The sequence below is a fragment of the Pseudomyrmex gracilis genome, unplaced genomic scaffold (assembly GCF_002006095.1).
Source record: "Pseudomyrmex gracilis isolate BER0280 unplaced genomic scaffold, ASM200609v1 scaffold_8, whole genome shotgun sequence".
Taxonomy (NCBI): Eukaryota; Metazoa; Arthropoda; class Insecta; order Hymenoptera; family Formicidae; genus Pseudomyrmex; species Pseudomyrmex gracilis.
This window is the reverse complement of record NW_018020592.1, coordinates 188,774-210,347: the sequence shown is the minus strand read 5'-3', so window position 1 is coordinate 210,347 and position 21,574 is coordinate 188,774. Positions and strand designations below refer to the sequence as shown.

The window sequence follows — 21,574 nt, the reverse complement described above, 5'->3', positions numbered from 1 at the left end:
ACTTGAGCGCTTTCGATCATTTTGTAGAAAATGCTAACACAGAACACGTAAACCGTAAATACCGGCGGATATTCTCAATAAATCGATTTCCGCGGCTGCATAAACATAATAATCCAACGAACGGGTCAACCAACCTGAGAGATAATCCAAAGGTTTATGCCGGTGCAATTGCGTGCTTCATCAATCCAATGATTTGAGTTTGCGAGCCGGGGCTATCTATTATTACCAACGCGCGGATGTATATAGTAACGGCATCGTATACGAGGGAACACACCGTGGTGTAAATGACTCGATGGTAACCGTGGATGCATAAAGGTAAAATCTCGCGTTCGATACGTATGGGGTGGTTCCATTATCGGCAATTAAACCGCGTCGAAGGCGTGTTGCGAGGACACTGAGCTTATATCGCGCGGCTGTTCGCACGCGCCTTTGCGGATTCTACCCGCTTCTGTTTCATCGTAATCCGCTATTCGCGATGTCATAATTCTTGATAACGCGGTGATAACGCGAAGATACGACCCGGTTAGGTAGGAAGTGCCGTTTCTCCAACTAAAACTCTCGTTAACACTCGGAATATTGCGAAAGAAATGTACGCGGTATATAATCTTTCCGATATTACGGTCGCCGTTACAAAACTGCCGATTAATTTGATAGAATAATTTTCTGTTCAAACAGTAATCGTTCGAAATCGTTCGACAGAATCGCTTACATACAGAACTCAATGAGAGATTTTTTAACGAGCGTAAAAAAAAAAAAAAAAAAAAAAAAAAAAAAAAAAAAGAGAGAGAAAAAAGAAAAGACCGCGTTCTCGAACGCGGAGAGCGCGAGCTCCTGTTCTTCGCAACGCGAATTTCCCGAGGAAATGAAGATGTTTACTTTGCTTTCGTGTCTTTACTTTATCCGCGCTCGACGTTTTTTTCTTCCTCTCTCTCCCTCTCTCTCTCTCTCTCTTACGCTTTCATTTCCTCCTATCATTCGCAGCTCCGGTATTTGAAGTATAGCGACCCTTAAGTTTGACCAGCGTTTTCTATTCTTAATTTCCCCGCTTTTTATACCTTATTCGCACACACCGCGCGCGCGCCTTACGGCGACTTATTAGTATGCAGGCCTCCCGCGCGAGTCCGCTCGCAAATGCAAATTTTTCTTTTTTTTGCAACATGACTACGATACACAACGCAAACGAATAAGTAACTCCCTTCCGTATATTGCCGCGAGCAAGTGGCACGGTGATTTCATGAGAGCGTGAATTGCTTCTTACACGTGAAACACGATTCCGTTGCAATCGTTGCTCTTACACGTCGGCACTCAATCACGCTATTTTTTAAATCGCTCCAACGAAAACCGTGATCAAACACGGCTCTGTATCAAATATTTCAAACACATATTTTTTTTTCTCTATTTCATTTCTCTCCTCTTCTCTCACCTGTAAATACTGGTATACTAGAATATTTTTTCACAGCCTATATTTGCAGTTTGTGCGAACCGATGATTTAAATACGGTCGGCAAAGAGAATGGATAAAATTTTGTCCTACACAACAGAAACGATACTCTACTGCGTACAACAGTAGTTAGATAGGTATGGTTTTGATAAAAAAAAAAAAAAAAAAACGCATCTCGCCAACGCGATCGATAACGCGAAAGCTCATAATCAGTTTTAAACTGCGAGAGTTCTCTGCAAAATAACTGCGACAGAAATTACATTTTTTTTCTTTTTTAGAGAAGAGAGAAGAGTTTAAAGCGCGCGCGCGCGTGCAAGTTGTCTCTCAATAATGCGCACAGCTAAATCGACGGAAACTTTTGCAATTAAAATAGAGCAGAAAAAAAGAAGAGAGACAGATCGAAGAAGAGAGACGTATGCGGGATATTTTTGGGATTGAGAAGCAAAAGGCCGGAGTAGAAACTCATTTGAGTTTTTTTTACCGCGTCGATCGGTTAAACGGCGCGATCGTTCCGGATCGTCCAACCGAACGAAATCGGATATTTCGTCGAAACTTTCACCGGTATTGGCTGGACGCGGAACATCTCTTGTGCCGCTCTCTTTTTTTTTTTCAATTGCCACTGCCAGACGATTGATTCCGAATCAATTCTGTTGCGTAATTTAAACGATATAGCGCGCGCGCGCGCGCGCACTGTAATCTCATCGTCAATGATGGGCACATTCAATAACGAGTGGTCTCGATTGGTTAAACGCGATTAAATATATATATTCCTCTGTGAAGGTATCATCGCGTTTCACGACTGCTGATCGATTAAGCTTCGATAATCGTTCTTTGTGGAAGATAAAAGAGATTATTGTTCGTTGTAGAGCGAAGTATTGCAGTTTGCAAGAAACAAATATATATGTTTTCTTGCATTCATTTTTTCTTCCGCGCTCGCGGAATATGTCGTTACGGCATCGCAAACAATTCCATTCATTAATATTGTTAAAGAGCACAGACATTGGTAATAAAAGACTCGGCATTGCCGGCTCGCCGTCTTTCTCGCAAAGAAAACAACGTAATATTACAACTCGCGGATTCGTTCTGCCGTTAAGACATTATCTTAAAACTTGTTTTTTTTTTTTTTTTTTTTCAAGAGAGAGAGTTCTGGTTCTTAGTTTAACGCTACGGTGCCCAGGTGAAAGGGACTATAACATCTTATTCTATTTAAGCGCTCGTAACAAAAGAAACGGCGCGTTTTTTGTCGCAGGTCCTTCAACGGGGGAGAAAGCTCTTCAGACAATCGTTGCGACGGATTTAATAGCAAACAGTATCATAAAGAAATGCCTCCCGGACGCGCAAGCACGCGCAGAGTCAATACCTGCGAAAAATACATGCAACACTTCCTTCCTTCTTCTTCGATAAATGCGAACCCGTCCTTTGTTCTCGTTCTATTCTATTTCTTTCTCATCAACGACCCTCTTAAGACCGTCACCGGAGTATCCGGATTCAATTTAGCGCGTGATAAAATCGTTCCTTTTTCTAAGCATCTGACTCGAGTTAGCAAAGAATCAATGGTCTTTTCCTTTCCATTTCAAGACAAAAAAAAACGATTCCATAGAACTGGTGGCTGTGATACCAGCAGTTACAAAAAAAAAAAAACTCGAAGAGTAAACGTAATGCTTCGCTCTTCAAGGAATTCATTATCGCGAATAGCTCTTTTCTCACAATTAATCGCTCATTCAGTTGTACACTCGACGTGTCCGCTTGCTTAACTTCTTTGTATCTTGAATTCCTTCGATCGTTTTCGATCATTACGTAGCTCACGTCGCAAACAAGACTACGGATTCTCGAGTAAAGCATTTATTTAGAAAAAGTATCCTGTAAATGCGAGTCATTTCCCGGAAATCTACAAACCGACGGTAATCCAGGGTACTCGAATGAGATTGAATTCCGGCTTTTATCTGCTTTACGAGCGGCATAAAGCGCGCGGCTATTCCCGCATCGACGCACTTTCGGCGCGCCGATATCAATTAAGATCGATTTCGTTCCGCCCGAAAAACATTGCGATGCAGGCCTTGTCCTCGTGGTTTGTCATTGATCCGACAGGATCGGTCGTAAAATAAAGATTTGACCGGGAGAATACTGCGAGTGCCCGCGCGATCTCTTTCGAGGGTTGCTTCGCTCTACCCTTCGCAACCACTCTTCCCTTCTCCTTTACCCACCGTCGTTACTATATAGTATCCCACGGATAGCGAGCATACCCGGGGTTGTGGTACCGCAGGGGCGGATCGGCCCGCGCTCAACCTGAATACTGATTCTCGACGGACGCATATATTACCACCGCGGATAAAAGACATTTGCATTTTGATGGACCGACGCCGAGTGCATTTGACGTTTCATATGCATTTCGCGCGTGTATCTCGCGAACACCTCGGCGCGCGACTCGTGGAAAAAAAAAAAAAAAAAGACTCGGTCTTACCTATATGTTTATCGTCCCGATGTTGCGCGCGCTTATGCATATATAGAGTCGTTCATTTATTTACATTTCGCGAATATCTCGTCGAAGTATCTTCATAAATAAATCTACGTTGCGCGTGAATTGCCTGTAAAATTTAAGCGCGACGTTCTCAAGACCTGTTCTCTCGCGTCTCTCATTGTATATTTGCGAGTATAAACTTATTTACGAGAGAGAGCGCTCGAAAGAATAATATAAAAGTAGAAACTAATTTGTATACAAACACGCACACACACACATACAGTCACGTTGTACAGCGTCGATCTGTAAAATGCGATGATAAATTAGAAGTTGCACTCAAATAACTATATACCGAGACTTCATCCATCATGGATATATTCCATATTCCGCGCGAGCGAACTTCCGGGGGTCTATCTCGATTTCAGAGAAGAGGCGATATATATGTGTATCTGTAATTCGCGCAGCTCGGAATATAAATTCGAGCGTTGGTGCGTTATTTCACATTCACCGTGCCTCGCTCGCCAAAAGTCCGTCGAAGAGAGCTCCAAAGAGAAATCAATTGCCGAAACTTCGATATCGGCGAGCGCGAAAGCGCGCGCGGGGAACGAGCGCAGGATTGCACGGACAATGGTGCGAAAGAAGTGGCAAATTGAAAAACCGCCCCTGCACGATCGGAGAACAGAATCCGTGCGCGGGGATGGACCGTCCTGCGCGAGCGGGTTACAAACCCTCTCCGACAATACTACGCCCGAATATATTTCGAGGGAGTTTACACGTTCTCCTCCCTGATCCGTCCATGACGACGACGACAACGGAGGAAAGCCGGCGGTGTACATAATAATCGGTAATTCATATTCAAATGCACTCGATCGTCGAGCTCGCTCGACGGAAGTGTGACAACTGCCAAAACACTCGGAAACAATCTGCTTGAAACTCACCATTATTCTCGTACGCTTTCTTCCTTCTCTCGCGGCGACGGCGACGATGTGTATGTAACGCACGATTCCTCGTGCTTGCACTGTCACGCTCTTCCTTAAAACAATCGTTCCATCGCGCGTAATCCGATGGACGTCACACTTCGCATTCGCGCCGATGTGGCAGCACTGTCATTCCAGCAAACCGGCGATGTTCGACCGTACGTAGCATGTCTGGAAAAAATAGAGAGAAAAGAAAATGTTATACCGAGTTAAATAATTCAAATTCATTTCGAGTGAATTAAATGTGAATAAATTATGGGGACAAAATGACGGAGATGACGTGAAAATTTTAGTTTTACTTTCAAAAGAAGTGCTCGCACACAGCTCAATAGTTCTTGTTGTAAAATATTACTTTTTAAGAATTTATATTTAGTCAGAATATATTAAAAGTGTATTTCTTGCGCGAAGTATTTTACGAGTTGACGTGTTAGAAATTCCAAAAGAGTTTTAACTCGGCCGCCGTCTTACGGCTGCGTGTGTGCGCGGCCGTGTAAATAGTGGTTACGGCGGGAGAGAGGCGGAAGCTCTCGCCCGTTCAAAACATCTAACTTCCTCCCAAGTCAACTAAATATACGGCATACGTGATCCATCAAGCAGAAGATATGTCGAAATATACGCGCGGTACATGTTTACGAGAGGTGGTACGGTACTTCGTAACCAACCGTTCCCTCTCTCCCTACCCGCCTTCTTGGTCCACGAATACGTGCGAAACCCCTGAAGGGTTCTTCTCTCACGGTGTGAGAGCTACAGCGAAGCATTATCTCCGCTCACAGGTAAGTAACCGGGAGGAAGTTGGAGCACGAAACAGGAAAATTACTCCTTTGACACGTTGCAGGTAATCGTGGAGGAAAAAGGAGCTCTGCCGCGAGCCCCGGTAGAGTGCGGAGAAAACGAAGGAAATAGGTAGCCGTGGAACGGAGGACTTTCAAGAAAACTTGCGAACCCGAGGGAACGCTTGAGAAGCTTTATAACTTCGACAACCTTAAATCGGCAAAACTGCCGCGCCTCTGGTGGTCGTAGAACGCGTCCTGGACGAAATGAGGAGAGCAGGAGTAAGTATAAAGGTGGCAAAATCGAGGGCGAGAAGGAGTTGGAAGTCGGAATAGTCTGGACGAGGCCGGTTGGCGAGAGAAGGAAGCGCGAAGAAAGTGGAGCTTGCTGCACGTGTGCTCTTCTTACAAGAAGGGAAAACGAGAACGGCGAGATATGATTCTCCGTCGTTCTCTTCGATGAGACGACTTCGCTGGAACAACTCGCGCGATGCACTTCTCGACTCTACATCGTCGTGTACACTATATTTACAGCGACATCGCGCGTATATACGTGTTTTTAAATTATGTTTCTCAGCATGACACAGCGGGATTAAACGTGTTTGTCGACAAGTTTTACCGTGTTTAACGAAATAAAATTGTTTCGCTGCATTTGCGAATGTATATAAAGTATCTTTCATTGTTGTAATATTTTAATAAAAAGCGCCCGGCGTAATCACGGAATAATTACGGGATTGTACCGAATGAGATATATGGAGAAATTCACAACGCAAACAAACCCTAACGTGTTTTCTTTTTCGAAATACGACAAAACACCGCGCACCCGGAACAACGGGTTGTGTAATGCAACTTAATTACATGTTATGATGATGCATAGCGCCGCTAGAATAAAGCAGACGGAAAACTGCATAGCGTGTATATAAGCCGAACACAACAGTATATTTCTCTTCTTTCTTTCGTAGACGCGTACTTCACCCGAGAATTTAAAGTCGTAGCTTTTCTTTTAACAATAATTCAAGTAAAAATGCTAAGTAACCACGTAATAACATAAAAATAATAACATAACTAAAACTTCATTTATATTTATTTTTGTTTTTACTCTATCGCATTTCTGCTCTCTCTCTCTCTCTCTCTCTCTCACACATTTTTCCCTCGTATCCTTCATTACGTGCGGCACGAGGAAAAACATATATAGCGATGTGTTATCCTCGGCACCGTGAACAAACATCGTGCGCGACGCATACGACAATCGAGAAGAGACATCGTAACGCCGGTGAAGTAGCGCGACTTCGTGGTCTTCTAAGGGGGTCGGGAAAATACCTGCGCACCCTTTCTAGTCCGCCGTCTGCGCGACGAGGAGTCGCGTCGAGGGTCGGCGTCGCCGGTCGAGTCACCCCTAGGCGATTCACCTCTTCCTCCCAGCGTGTTTCCTCCGCGCCGCGCTCTTCTCACCCCACGAAGTAAAAACTCAGGCTTGCATTTCAGTAAAGAGCCAACCCATCCGCGTGTATGGACAATAGGACCAGACGCCCAACCAGACGCCCCCTAACAACGCCCCTTCTTTCGCAGCCACGCGTGTATGCGCGTGTGTGTGTGCGTGCGTGCGTGCATGTTTGCGTGCACGCGCGTTGCGCGTCACCGCCGGCGAACTTCGCCGCGTCTCATCTTCGCCCTTGACAACGACGACGACGACGACGACGATGACGACGGCGTCTGGCTGTTTTTTCCGCGACGATGCTCGTCGCCCTTCGCGTCAGACGTGCATGCATCTCCGGTACACAACGGCGCGGAAAACAATTATCTGTTTCACCGGATGCGGACGCATTGCACTTCTCGGGACGACTTTCGACGCCGCGATCGTAAATCCGAATTAGACGCGACGTAAGGTCTCGCGCTGCGATCGGACACAACCCCATGTGCAGGCACGCGTAATTCAATTAACACTTTCCCGCGTTCAGAAAACTCCAATCGCAATTACAAGAACGCGTTGTAATTTTCTTTAAGAAAAATTGATATATGCGCGTAAAATACGTGTTGTAAATTTATTATGCAAAGATGCAAATATATACCGCGTGTTTTATTGCAATATACGTCCAACTCTAAAACAAGATCAAAAATATCTAAAAAAAAAAAAAAAAAAAAAGATTAATTAAACATTGCTATAACACATGCAGCATTATCTTGTTTGCAGCGGCCGAAAGTTCGTAAAGTTTCGTTTTAAACGTAACTCACATGAACGCAGCCTAACCTCATTCTTTATCTATATGTACGCCCCTGCAATTGCGAATTGGTGGAGAGCATTTACCAAAGTACCGGCATTCACACCCTCGGCGAATGACGCAGAACAGTGCGCGGAAAGTACGAAACAGGAAGCTACTGGACCCCTTTTGTTTTCTGACGCGTTTCTCGTTCTCTCTCTCTTTCTCTCTCTCTCTTTCCTTCTTTATTCTCCCTCTGACGACTCTGGTTGTCGTCACAATTTGCGCGCGCGCGTGTGTGTGTGTGTGTGTATGTGTGCACCAAAATGGCTCTTCTGTTTGCTCTTATTTTATTCTTGCACCTTCACCCGCACCTCGTTCGAAGGTAACACATAGCGCCTCTTAACAATAATATTACATCTACGTGTATACGGCGGTTTTCCGTTATTCGCGAACGAGCTCAGAGGGTGGCTGCCAGCCAGCCATCGTGCCGGCCGTCAAGAGTTTCGCGCCCGGGAAATATTTTCCTCCAACTCGCGGAACAAAAATTTGCTCCACCGTGGTTCACCTCCGCCGCGTTTCTGTCAACGTCGCTTTTTTTCGACCCCGGTGTGATGAGAACTTTTCCGGTCTCAAAATATATGTAGTTAAATTTTGGTTGTTTTTTCTCACGCGAATATATCCGTAGAATTTCGCGTTTTTGCGGCAGTAAACTTAAGAACGAAAAGAAGGAAATGCTTTTATGTAATATCCAATAAAAAAAACTCTGTTCAAAAACTCTTGGAATTAAGTGTACTTCCACTTTGTCAATTATATAAAAGTTACTCTTGTTGCGAATACATAGTTACAACTTTTTATATTGAAAAAGTTTCATTACGCGATGTACTGATTAGAAATTCAAACTATGTTTCGGCTCGCCGACAATCGGTTTTCTCCGTATTGACACGCGGAAGCAGACGATGTGCGGCTCCTTACTGTCTCGAGAATTTACCGAGTGTATTAATGATTCCGGACCATCATGTCACGAGATCTATCACCGGGGATTTGATGCCACGCTGTCAGAGAATCTCTATAATACCCAAGTTACAACACCCTTGCGCTCACCTCTGACCGGCTCCCCTTAACAACAGTTCAATTAGTTCCGGCTTAACGGCTCTCAGTTCCGGTGACTCGTGACCGGAATCTCGGACAATTATTCCTTGAGCGGAAACAGAGCTCAAATTTCTACTCCCTCGCCAGCATCAAAGATCGAAGAGTTTTTCGACGGTCAGAATAGATTTTTTCCAGTTTTGCGTAACAGACGCGTGTAGATATTTAATTCGCCAATTTACATAGATAGATATTATACACAGATTATTTTTTTACCAGATGAAGATAAGGTTGGTCTCGAGATATTTGAGTTCTATGTTTCATAAGAAAAAGTATCGAAGATATAGTATACTTCACATAGACGTGCATCTCTCTGCGAGATATCCCTTCGGAAAACCATTTAAGACTTAAATAAGGTTTTGCGAGGCAAATTATTAAGTCAACCGAAAGTTAACGTGTTTGCAAAAGGTGGTTCTCAATCAGGCAAAGTTAAACCCTCGGCAAAGGTGGATCGAAGGTCGGGCAAGGGAGATCGTAAAATCAAGTATCTTGAAAGAGCGCTGCACACCGGAGAGAACTGGAGCAGCAGTCGGGCGCGCCTTAATGTGTTTGCCCGCGAAAGTGCCTATCCGGAAATGTCTAGGAAATGAAATAGCGTTGCGTACGTAAACGAGCTGTCAGAGCACCGGCGAGTAAATAACTAACTTTCTTCACTGAGACCCCGTCGTAGCACCTTAAGCCGTTACGGAGAGCTCATTACGAGCAAGACATGGCCCCGCGCGTTTTCGTGAAGTTTCTGCGATAAGAAAGACAGCGCCCCGTAATTACGCCGCGTCTGCGCTTCGCAGATCGCTGAATAAACCGAAATCTGCGCGCGATATTTACGGCAGTGTGAATCCGGCAGGTGCTACCGCTAATTTCTTTAAAGAAATCAAATTAGCGATATCGCATATTTCGCGCGCGACTTTGAAACGACATTGTTAAATTTACAATGTGTATATTTATACACGTTCTACGACAGAGACGCTCGGGTGACATTTTAAAATTTGCATTTGATCGTCCCGCACACCGAGACGAGGAGTAGTGAGGGATCAACTGTTAACAGAAAGGAAACGGTGAGAGCGGCAGAGGAAATTGCCGCCAATCAGATCTTCTCAGACCCGAGAGAGACAAAGATTTATGAGAGGAGCGTGAGAAACTCGTCTCGCTCGGATTCAACGGAATTGTCCTTAACGTGGAAAATGAAGCATGGAGATAAAAACCTTGCCAAGAAACATAATCAGACGAAATTATTACGTATTGTCTCGAGCAGAAATTAATTATCTCGTGACAGCGGAGTGTCACGAGAGAGGGTTCTTGATAGTTCGTGAGTTGCAATATAATTTAATGTCTTACGGTATCGCGGATAAAGCGACATTATCGCGTGTATACGCCCATTATATCTTGAAGAAAATTGTCGAATAAATATTCTCAACATCCGGTTATCTACTGGATTATTAAAGAATAATTAATCAAACGGACGAATTCGCTCGAAAAGACACGGGTAAATCGAGTGTACGCTGTGTAACATCGGGAAAGCTATTACTGTTTTAAACAGAAATAATAATCCGCTGAAATACGGAATTTTCTGTGCGTGCGTGTGCTAACATTGAGAAAAATAATCTTTTACTATGGAAATGAATATTTTCGGACGATATTTTTTTTTCATACGCGATTGATGCATATTCATTAAAGCACTGACCCCGTCGTTAGATTCAATATCCTATTTCCATGGGATATGCTATCGATAAAAAGCATATAACCCTCTACATGTTTTTCTAACAGAAACAAAGTGCATTAATGAACTTCGCTGTAAATACATTCGTTGGGTCCTGAAAAAAAAATTCGATAACACACAACGCCGCCATCAATACGGAAACCAAATGCTTTATATACACTGAGGTTGAATCTTTTCTCCGAAAAGATGGGATATCGGTTATCGGTTAATATGTATAAAAGCGCGACGAGGAATAATGATTAAAAGTTCGATTCGATGTATTGCAGAATTTCAAGGTAATGATCGTCATTCGATAATTACCATAAGAGAGATATGAATAATAGCGAGTGATTGAAGCTTTCGGGTAGTGCTTTTAATTAATTAGTAAAAATTTACATGTGCGGTTTGCACGTGCTCACATTTTCTACGACAAATCATTAATTAATTAACAGATATATATGTGTGTATATATATACACACACACACACACAAACATAAAACATTACGTAATGATACTCGTATTAACATCAGATTGGCGGGAACGCATTTCCAAATTGTATATGCGCATAATAAATATGACACACGTCATATATCAAAAGAACGGGAGAGACACATTTGTTTCGACGCAAACGACGAATGTGGGCGATATCGGATGGAATGATGCTCGTGAATATGTGCGAGCTTTCTCAGCTGGCAAGCTAGAGAAGACAGGATTCGAGATAGTCAACTCTCCGGGCAGGCGTTAGTCTGAAGAGAGGGTGAAAGACGAAGAGAGTATTATGGTTGGGGTTGGATGGCTTAAGATTCTCTCCTTTCCCCTCTCTCTCTTTCTCTCTCAAACTTTCGCGCGCGGGTAACCCTTCGTATGAAAGGTTGGGTTAGTGTCAGGACAGTTGGGTCATCGACGTGACCCCGAGAGTTCGCCTGGAACAACCTCCATTTGTACGGGGAATTACATCCGCAAAAAAGGGAAAAAAAACCATATTTCAATGGGAAGGAAGAAAAAAATCATATTTCAATGGGCCTCCCGCGCCTATCGAAGGCGAAAGATGAAAGATTTGAAAATGACGAATCGTGATGTTACCGCGAATATTACGAAAGACCGAATAATAACGTCAGATGTTTTCTATCGCGCTCGTTCCCTGTATACGTACGTCGGACAGGTTAGGTCGATAATTACTTGCTGCAAGTAATTATCGACCAGTAAAAGTATTGTGCAACATAAAGCGGTAAAGAATGATCGATCGAGGTCAGCAATGATGCATTAAAAGTCACGTACGAGGTGAAAAAACGCGCGTCAGAGGAGAAACACAGAAGAGAGCAATAATTCCGGACGTCATCTTTACGCTATCGTTAAGAGCCTCGTGAACATGTGTCGCGGCAGCGGCAGCGGCGGCAACGTGAAAAACGATTACGATATCGAGGTGAAGAGTCACCAGAGATGACTGTGTCACGAGCGATCACTTGTCAACCATATCGCCGGCCATCACGGGTATAATGTATTGGTCGAGGGAAGAAATGATTCTCTACCATTGTGTCCGTTCGTTACTATTGCGCAAGTTGAATGATGACGCGCATTTGTCCGACACCAAAGAGGATAATGCAATTTCAGTTGCCGTCCACAATCTGCATCGATTCTTCATTTGCATGTAATCTACTTCGTTCGTATTACGCTTTCCGTTCCCACGGTACCGCCGCTCTCGCATCCAAGTTACGTCCGTTATTCAACGGAATCCATTTTATAAATAACTGTTCTCGTTTTCCTCTCTTTAGCAAAAGTCATAAATCACACCACTCGTAGCGCTCATCCGGGGTGGAATAATAAGATCAACGTGAACAACATACGACAACACGCATTGTAAATGTACATAAGGACAAAACATCGAAAGAAAATTATCGACCTTATTTTGTTCGAACTAATCACTTTTTAACTCCTTAAATATTGTTTTATTCAATTACGCATATCGTGTAGATTACAGTACATTAATTTTTTCAGTATAAGCAAGTTTTGGTCAAAATGTTCGAGGAAAAAGAGATAAGGAAATAAGCTCGAGGAATAATATCGATCTGTGAATCAGCGTCTTCCCCGTACGTACGCGTCCGACTGCTAACCGTCTCGCAATGTATTCGGATTACCCGCATATTGCGACATAACACTCGTCTGCAGAAAGCATTTACGACCTTTTTTTTTTTTATCCACGGATGTTCCACAACCATGCAAGGGAATTACAGCTGATTGACGACTGCGGGGAATTTCGAAGGTTGTGCGCGCGTGCGAGAGATCGGCTTAAGCCGGGTTACGCGTCGTCGTATATCTGGGCGTCGTAACCCTCTCTCGAGAGTACTCACAACCCCTGACTCACGGCACCCCCGCGACGCGCGATTTTTTTTTAATGACTCGACGTCGCGGGGATCATTGTTCGCAGTGAAAGTAGGTTCAAGGTAAAGCGTCCACACGGAATATGATTTATGAATGAGAGTCAGGAAGTACGACTGGCACGCTATTGCGAGAAAAAAAAGCGCATGATCTATCACGTGAGCTAACATGTACGTACGTATACGCCTCGGACAATACGCTAAACACACAACGAAGCTAGATGTAACGCGGTTATTGCACGAAACGACCCCCGCGCGGTTGTCTGTCACGGTTGACAGCGTTATTAAGCCCGTTTCGCTCTTTTCGACATCAGTCGCGCGCATAGAGAAACTAGTTACAATGAAAAACGATATATTCCACCGGTAATGATGACCGACCGAAACACACACTACCTTTACCTTTATATATACATGTGTATATATTGTATATATATATATTTCACGACCGAATATAACGGGATATATACCGTCTGTGTATACGTATGTAGACGAAAACTTTTCTAAAGATCACACGAGCGCGATTTCTCATTTGTCTCGGGAATTCTGGTAATTAGATTATATTTCCCGACGACGCGTGGAGAGTCGGACGATGATGTATGAATCTACGTGTGTCACCGGTATCGATATTAATCGTTTCCTACCCTTGTCTTTATATCACGGTAGTCAAAAGAAATATCGCCGACGGGCGAGTGGCGGGCGTGCGGATAAATGACGTTGTTTGGCCGTGTACGCAATACGAGCGATATTGCGTCCCTTCTCCCTTTCCGCACCCTTGCGCTTTCTGCAAATCCGCTCGTGTCCGACCGAAGATTCGACGCGATCGACTCTCCGGGTTGGCGAGATAGGTCGAAGGAATAAAAGCGACGACGTCTACACACCCTGTATTCCACCGCTTGGGGGGCGCGATATATTTTACAGTATCAATCATAGTAAGCAATAAACGACCCCGGGAGGGCAAGCTTGGGTTGCTAAGATACAGAACCGGTTAATGGGACTATTACGTCTAGACCGCACACTTCACCATCGTAGGGGCTGAAGTCCGCGAAGGAAGCTTTGGACGGTTAGCGAGCACGAGCAGGACGAAACGCACAAACACCACACACACACACACACACTCAATCTCGAGATAGGCAGGCAGGCACGCAGGCAGGCAGGCAGACAGAAAGGCAGGCAGGCAAGCAAGCAGGGGATGATGTCGTCGCAATGTGCTACCAGCTGTGACTTATGACGTATCACGGCGCACGAGCGACGTGGCCCCCTCGTGAGTGAGCTTCAAAACTGAGCCGCGCGTTCAATAAGTCATGATTTATCGAAAGGCACGCCACTGCCACGGGCCTTAAATTGTTTTTGTCGCAATAACACTACACCGGTGTTTGTCAGCGCGCGCAGCGGAGAAAAGTACGACAGTTTAAGAGAGTTCGCGCTGTACAAACGACCATTAAATTCGAATAAAACGATCGTCGGTTGACTGACAAACGCACGTGCGCGCTATACAACCGATACACGTTTCCTGAAAAGAAATGCGACCGAGGTACAGAATGTGCGGTCACTTTTTTTATATATATATATATAATTTATTACTCACATAGAGTCGTTCTTTACCTTTTACTTCGTGAAATGCGCGAAACAAGTCAAGAGACAAACCATTTCCCAGGTCTCGTTTTAACCGCGGGGCATGTAGTCGGATGTCGAAAACCACGATCGAAAACCAAAAAAGAGAGAATATAATCCAACACAGTGGTGAAAAAACTATTTCGTTTTGCTCGTGTATGGCAATCTTTGTGAGCGGATTAAATCTGCGCGGAGAATTTGCGCGCGCGCGCGCGGAGCCGGACACACAGAGCGCGGGGTTGGCCGCTTCCGTGTTGGAACGTGCAGAGAGAAGGGAAATAAAAACGGTAACGATGCTCGGGATATTATCGACAGATTAAACCGCCGTTCATTTGCACGTCTGCTGTTTGAAAAGTAATTACCTCGTTGTCATCGACAGACCGCCATTGAACCGCGCGCGCGGTGATACAACAGCTGCGAGGGCGAAATTCTTCATTATTTTCCAATACCTGTGCAGTAACGGCACCGGGGTTACGGTGTCTATGAGAGAATAGAAGGTCTCGTGCGTACGAGAGAGTACGCGCGAGCGGCAACGACGCCATGGAAACCGGCGCGACAATCGTACTTTGTACTACTCCTATTAAATAAACTTTCTCATCGGTGTTTTCCATTTCTCTCTCTTTGCTCCGCGTTCTCTGGTCAAACTTTTCGCAATAGATGTTCAAAGACATCGAGAGTGGGCGAAGTAAATGCATTAATTCAGATTTCACTGGGTGATTCCGAAATTTAATTTACAATCGCGCGCGCGAAACACACAACAGAGCGGCGCATACTCCTTCGTCGTCGGAGAATAAATGCAATCGGAGCGAGAAAGGCGCTTGCGGGAAGGGAAGGGAAAATTATTCACGATCGAGTTAACGAGACAACAGTGTGAGCGAGATTTCTGAGATAGATGCGAATGCGATAAGAAACATTTTGTGAGACAAAACGATTGTTTTCATCTTCGTTACGTCGTGTCATTTCACGCGATTATGAAGCTCATGAAAGATATAAGAGCAATCCGAACGAACTCAATTTACATTACCGGACGATAATTCGTGTGCCGTGTTTTTTCTTTGCGTATCGGATTTACGGAATTTGCAGAAATCAACTTTTCTAACGTCCACGTTGAATACTTGATTTCTCATTCTCATGTTCCGCACTATGCATTTTGCGTGTTCTCTCCCTCTCTCTTTCTCGCTCGCTTTCACGCTCGTGAGTAAACATTTCAAGCGACTTTGAAGTCGTTCACTGGTTAAATAGCCGCGCGACCAAAGCAATTCCGTGTTGGAGTGTTTCGAATCAAAACACCCTCGAACTGTATTTAGAAGTGATTGTCTGTTTGAGCTTTCGAGATTGCCGGCTTCCCGATTGTTATTGGTACGAGCAAGAGCCAAGAGGGAGAACACGCTGGTCGAAAACGTTGCTGATTATAAAGCGCGTACTTTGATCGGGGATGTACCCGCAACATGTATGCTAACCGCGCGCACACACGCGCAGCACATTGATATACTCTTTAACTAAATAAAGTATACGTTTACACAAGCACTAGACACACATGCGAAAACAGTCAGTTTATAATTCAGTCAGCAAAAGTAAGATATTTTGACCGCTTACCGCGGTAATTGAGTCAGCGAAATACACTTGACCGCATTTTCGTGCAAGGCGCGGTAGCTGAATTCGACAACGCTGAATTCAACGAATAGCGTATTTGATCCTCGAGAAAGCTGAGGAGAAAGACGCTTAACGATCTCGCGGCTGAAACTCACAATTGAGACGCGGAGCTTACAATTCGCACGATCAAATGTTGCATCTTATTCACAGTAAACTCCAGAATTTTGTATGCTTTAATGTCAAAGCACTTATACATGTATACATATCTCTTCTTCTCGCGCTTATATTAGTCGCGGTACTTCAATTCTTGGCAAATAAGAAGACTGATTTGCATAAAACACGTTTTCACGAATATAGTAACGGATTTCGTTAAAGAATCCTTTTCCGTAGAGACAAACACATCGAGAGCAATTCGAACAGAAATCGAAGCGAAGCCTTGATTACCAGCGTGACTAACGAGACTTCGTTCTTCCTCGGAAACGAGGAGGGCCGTTTATTCGTTCGTTCGTTCGTTCGGCCCTATCTACCGAGAATCGATTTAGCAGCAGCAGCAGCAGCAGCAGCAGCAGCAGCAGCAGCAGTAGCGGCCTGGTCGCGCCGTGCCTCGTCGATTCTCCGACAATGAGAGATCGATTTCACATTTGTAATCGGGCGAGCGCCGTGTCAACCTCTATCCCTGGCTTCACCCTATCCGGTCTTTAAAAAAAAAAGAGAAAGGAGGGGATAGAATAGCGATAACGAAAACGAAGAACCGACAAAGGCCATTGTAACTCGCGCGTAATCGAAGAGTGAAAATTCAGGTCATGAAAGCGAAAAGCGGAAAGAGACAGCGAGAGCAAGAGAGAGAGAGAGAGAAAGAGAGAGAGCAAGAAAAGTAGCACACACAAATGCATGTGGAGTGGTAATCTGCTACGCGAGAGCATTGAAAAACTAATCACACACACGCGCTCGCGCGCGAGGAATGCGATGTGAAAATATCCGCGAAAAATCGGCATCGTTGTACTCCGCGAAAATATATATTATTTTTGTTTTTCCGTAAACGATATGTATATATGTATAGCGCTGCATTCTCGGCGAGTAAATTTCATAATGCATATCGGCATGAAAAAGCAATTTTGGCGCACTTTTCGACGCTGCGTAGCGCAATACATCGCAATCCAAAATATAAACGTATATCTCTCATTTAATCCGAAATACAGCCGGTTATATCTATCTACATTGCGAATTACGTGTGGGAGGAGAATGTTGCGAGAAGGATAAGCACGATACAGGGAACACAAGAACAAATATTTGCCATGATATATTAGAGATGTCATTGCGAGTGGGTCATTTCGGGACTACGAGATACGACGTCGTCGTGCGCGTATACAAGGTGTCCGATAATAAACGTGCTACTTCTCGTGAAGAAGATAAAGCGGATTGTGCTGAGTCAAAAAATCCGTCATTTTGCGGAGATTCGCAATAATTAATGAATTATTATATAATAGAGATCCGTAATAAATAATCGTGCGTCTCTGCGTGAGAAGACATATGTAACAATAAATTTTTACATTGCGTTTGTTATTATGTACAGTTTTATTTACTCTTCTCATTGAGAAAGTCGCCGCGTACCTGGCAACCGTATTTGAGCGCGTGGAACAGCTGGACTGTATCTCCTCACGCGGACGGACATCCTGTATATATGCACATATAGGACATATTTACCGGAGCACAAGACACATAGACGTAATGAAAGCTCCATAACTTAATACTCCGTACACGCTGTCGTTTGCACGCGCGGGATAACGACACGAGATGCACTTCTAAAAGGCAGTCAATGTCGACTGCATTCTTCTTCTCACACCATCGACGCGCGAGATCGTACCATTCTGAATTTGACGTGTATGTATGTGAAAAGCAATTTGGAATTGCCAACACATCGAAAAGAAGTTATTTAACACCTATACAATTGCACGATGGTAACACAATAAGAACGTTTAAGAGCAACCGTACAAAATTGTTGAAAAAATATAATTTATGTACGAACGACATTGCTTGAACATCAACAAACTCGCGATATCAAAAATATATATCGTTAAACAATCATGCAATTTTTAAACATTCAATTTACATTGAAAACGTAGTAGAAATAATTTAATAGAGAAATTGCGCTCTCGAAAATGATTAACAATCAATCGAGATAACAGTATTACCGTATTTATTTCACTGACTTTGTTTGCGAGTGCTAACAAAAGTGCAAAATAAATATTGTCACGTATTAATATATAACTCTACGTATGTATATAATTTTAACTATTTATATATACATTATTTATATATACACTACGTATATGTATATATACATACATATATACACACAGAGAATACAATGTCGCAATATCAAAGTGGGGGATTAATTTAAACTCAAGACTGCAACAAAACATTTCAGAGCAAAATCAGCAAAAATTCTATAAAACACAAATTCAATAAAAATAAATAAATCGTGAAACAACAATTGATTTATTCTTGATTATAGTAACCTCTCCACTCTGATTAAATATTACCTGCACAACAATATTTTAATTATTTCTATGTGCAGAAATTCTAAAATATTCTCTTCGTATATATATTTAGTATTATTATTTAAAATCTCACATCGTTGGAGATAATAAATTAAACACGAATAATAAATTGTGCAAGGTAGAAAATACCGCAGAACGAACGCGACGAACGTTCGTAAACACCTCGACCTTGTTCCCCCGAAAAAAACAATGCTTCAATCTTGTGTGCGTGTGTTGAACTTTTATCAAAACAAAAAAACACGTAACGCTGCATCGCAGGAAAATGTGATAAGAGAATTTCTTATTTTTATGCTCGATTTTAAATAATAAATTTCTATCATGACGCGAACAAGTGATTTTGCGATCGCTGAGCGCAGATAAGATCCTGCGTGTGACCTTGAAGTACTTACTCGATCGATCTCGTGTTCCAAGTGACTTCTCCGACTACAAGAACTGCTTCAAATTTCTCGCCTGTCAATCGCGTCCCGGTTTTTTGCACACTCAGCAGCGATGTGACAAATTAATTGCGCGGAAGCTAATGAAAGCGAGAATGAACGCGTCGATAAAATCGCATCGAAGCGTTCGCCAGAGGCTTGTCGTCGCGGATTCTTGAATCTCCTCGTCGAATAATAAATGTCACCGAGGAGCGCATCCACTTTGCACTGTGCACACCGTTGGAAAACGCACGATTCCGCGGGCGCACGGGAAAACTCTTCACGCGGTCACGTAAACATAAACACGCGCGAAAACACACATCGGCACATCGCCATTGGGACGATCAGCGTAGCGGTTCGCGACGTAACGGAGCTACCGAGTGGAAGTGAGGCACGCGTCTCGTTTGAATTCGGAGCTGCTCGTGCCCGCCGAACTGACCAATCGTCATCGGTCGCGCGTGGCCAACTTCATACCGACGCCGACACTAATCACGACGCTCGACAATTTCATACCTCTGATTGACGTTGATTCTCAGCACGAAACGAATTATTCACACACAAAATAAAATGTACACGAGTTTGTCACACTCGACTGAGATATCGCCGCGTATCCTCGAACGAAGAAGACGCCTGCCGAACGACAGGGAGCGAACTTTAGCACCGTTGTTCTTTTTTCCCCGCGGCGCTACACCGCTCGACGTCCACATGTGACCGCACCGAAACTGGGGCACTCTCGCGCGCACGTCTCTTCCCCTCTCACGTTGAATCTGTCAGTCTGTCTCTCTCTCTCTCTCTTCTCGACACGGGGGAACGGACGACGCACGGCGGCACACGCTGCGCGCGCTGGAACGTCGCGGCCCCCCGGCAGCGGCGACGCCGTTTTATCGCGTCGATCACGGATCGCACAGCTCCGTTGCTCACGAAAAAACGCGCAAACGATTTCTGCAAAAGTTGACAACGGCCCGAGAACGTCGCGGAGCGAAAAAGCGCGGTATCCCTACGCTTGCGAATCGGCCCGGTGACTGAATCGAGCCATGAGGGGGCGTGCGAGGGCAGCCGCGGGGGAGGGGGAAAGCCCAAGATACACCCATGCTGCGCGCATGCGGCGTACGTTCCGTCCTTGTTCTACGACGCGCTCTTTCGCGCTCAAAGGTCTCTCTCCGCTCTCACTCCGTGCGCGTCTGCCCGTCCCTTTCGAACTTCCTTTTCTCTCTCCGCTTTATCTGTTAACGTACCGCATCTGTGCGCCTTCTCGCTCGATCCGTCCCGCCGGCAACCACCCGCGCGCTGCTTTCTCTCCTCTCCTTCGCGTTCCTTTCTTTTCCGCGTCTCCGTCACTTTGCGCGTTCGTTTATTTCTCTTTCTCCTCTCTCTCTTTCTCGCGCGCCTACTTCTGTAGTTTCCTCCGCTTCACATTCAGTGAACTCCGTATACACTCGGTTCCTTTATTAATATCTCCGCATATCGAGTTGCATCAATTTTCGATAAGTCAAAAGTGTTTTGCAATCAATCGCTTCGTCGCGTTTCTATCGAAAACCTAATCTTAGGCCGAATCTGTCGCGAAATCGCGGTCGCAAATTGCATTTACAAAATCTCCATAAGATATTCGATTGCGATGCGATTCGATTCGATTGGTCACACTTGCAACTTTTGCGATTGCTGTAGATCCGGCCTAACGATTTGTCGCGGGGCTCACTTCACTCTGTTCCCTCCCGATTGGATCTAGCTGAGGTACGTGCTTTTATTACTAGCCATTATTTCCCCAAAATGTTGTTGACCGTAACTGCGAAATGATAAATTAATTTGTTCGCAGTGATGGCGGCGTGCGTGGGCGTGTATTTCCATGGACTTTGGCGTTCCTGTTATGAGGTTCGGCGTTACGGCGAGGATAATCATCGTGACGTCCATTACGGCGCGTAATTGTAAGCGGAGAGCAAAGTGGATCATCTTGCTGTATCATATATTATCGAGGAAGGATGAACGCATTTACACGCAATAGGTTTGTTCGTTTTAATTAGACTTTTTACACTCGAAAAAAATCACCTACATGTATTTTCATACTTGATAAAAAAAGGTAATGAAATAATATACAAAAAAATGTAAATCAGACGGATCCGAATATCGTAGTTTTGCATTTACTCAAAATGAATGTGTAATTGGCAGATTTAATTATTACTCATATTTGCTTACACATTGTTTTAGCAGTTTACATACGCAATACATGTAGTATACGTGTGTGATAAAAAGTTGAATATTCTTTTGTGTACGCTGCAACGTCCAGTTGTGTGTTGTTGCATAATCGTAAATCAAATAACTATTTTGTTATAGTAAA

At 44.1% G+C, this 21,574-nt stretch overlaps 1 protein-coding gene across 1 annotated transcript in view; it reads right to left on the bottom strand.

Moving 5' to 3' along the window:
* The window catches only part of LOC109860505 (semaphorin-2A), a 289,634-nt gene extending 269,612 nt beyond the window's left edge, over positions 1 to 20,022 (bottom strand). Inside the window, exons 1-2 of the mRNA XM_020439626.1 lie at positions 19,219 to 20,022; positions 4,834 to 5,046 (exon numbers count right to left, since the gene is read on the bottom strand). Of these exons, the coding sequence (XP_020295215.1) occupies positions 4,834 to 4,839 (6 nt within the window). The 5' untranslated portion in view covers positions 4,840 to 5,046; positions 19,219 to 20,022. The remainder of the gene's footprint in view (positions 1 to 4,833; positions 5,047 to 19,218) is intronic.
* Between the last annotated feature and the right edge of the window lie 1,552 nt (positions 20,023 to 21,574).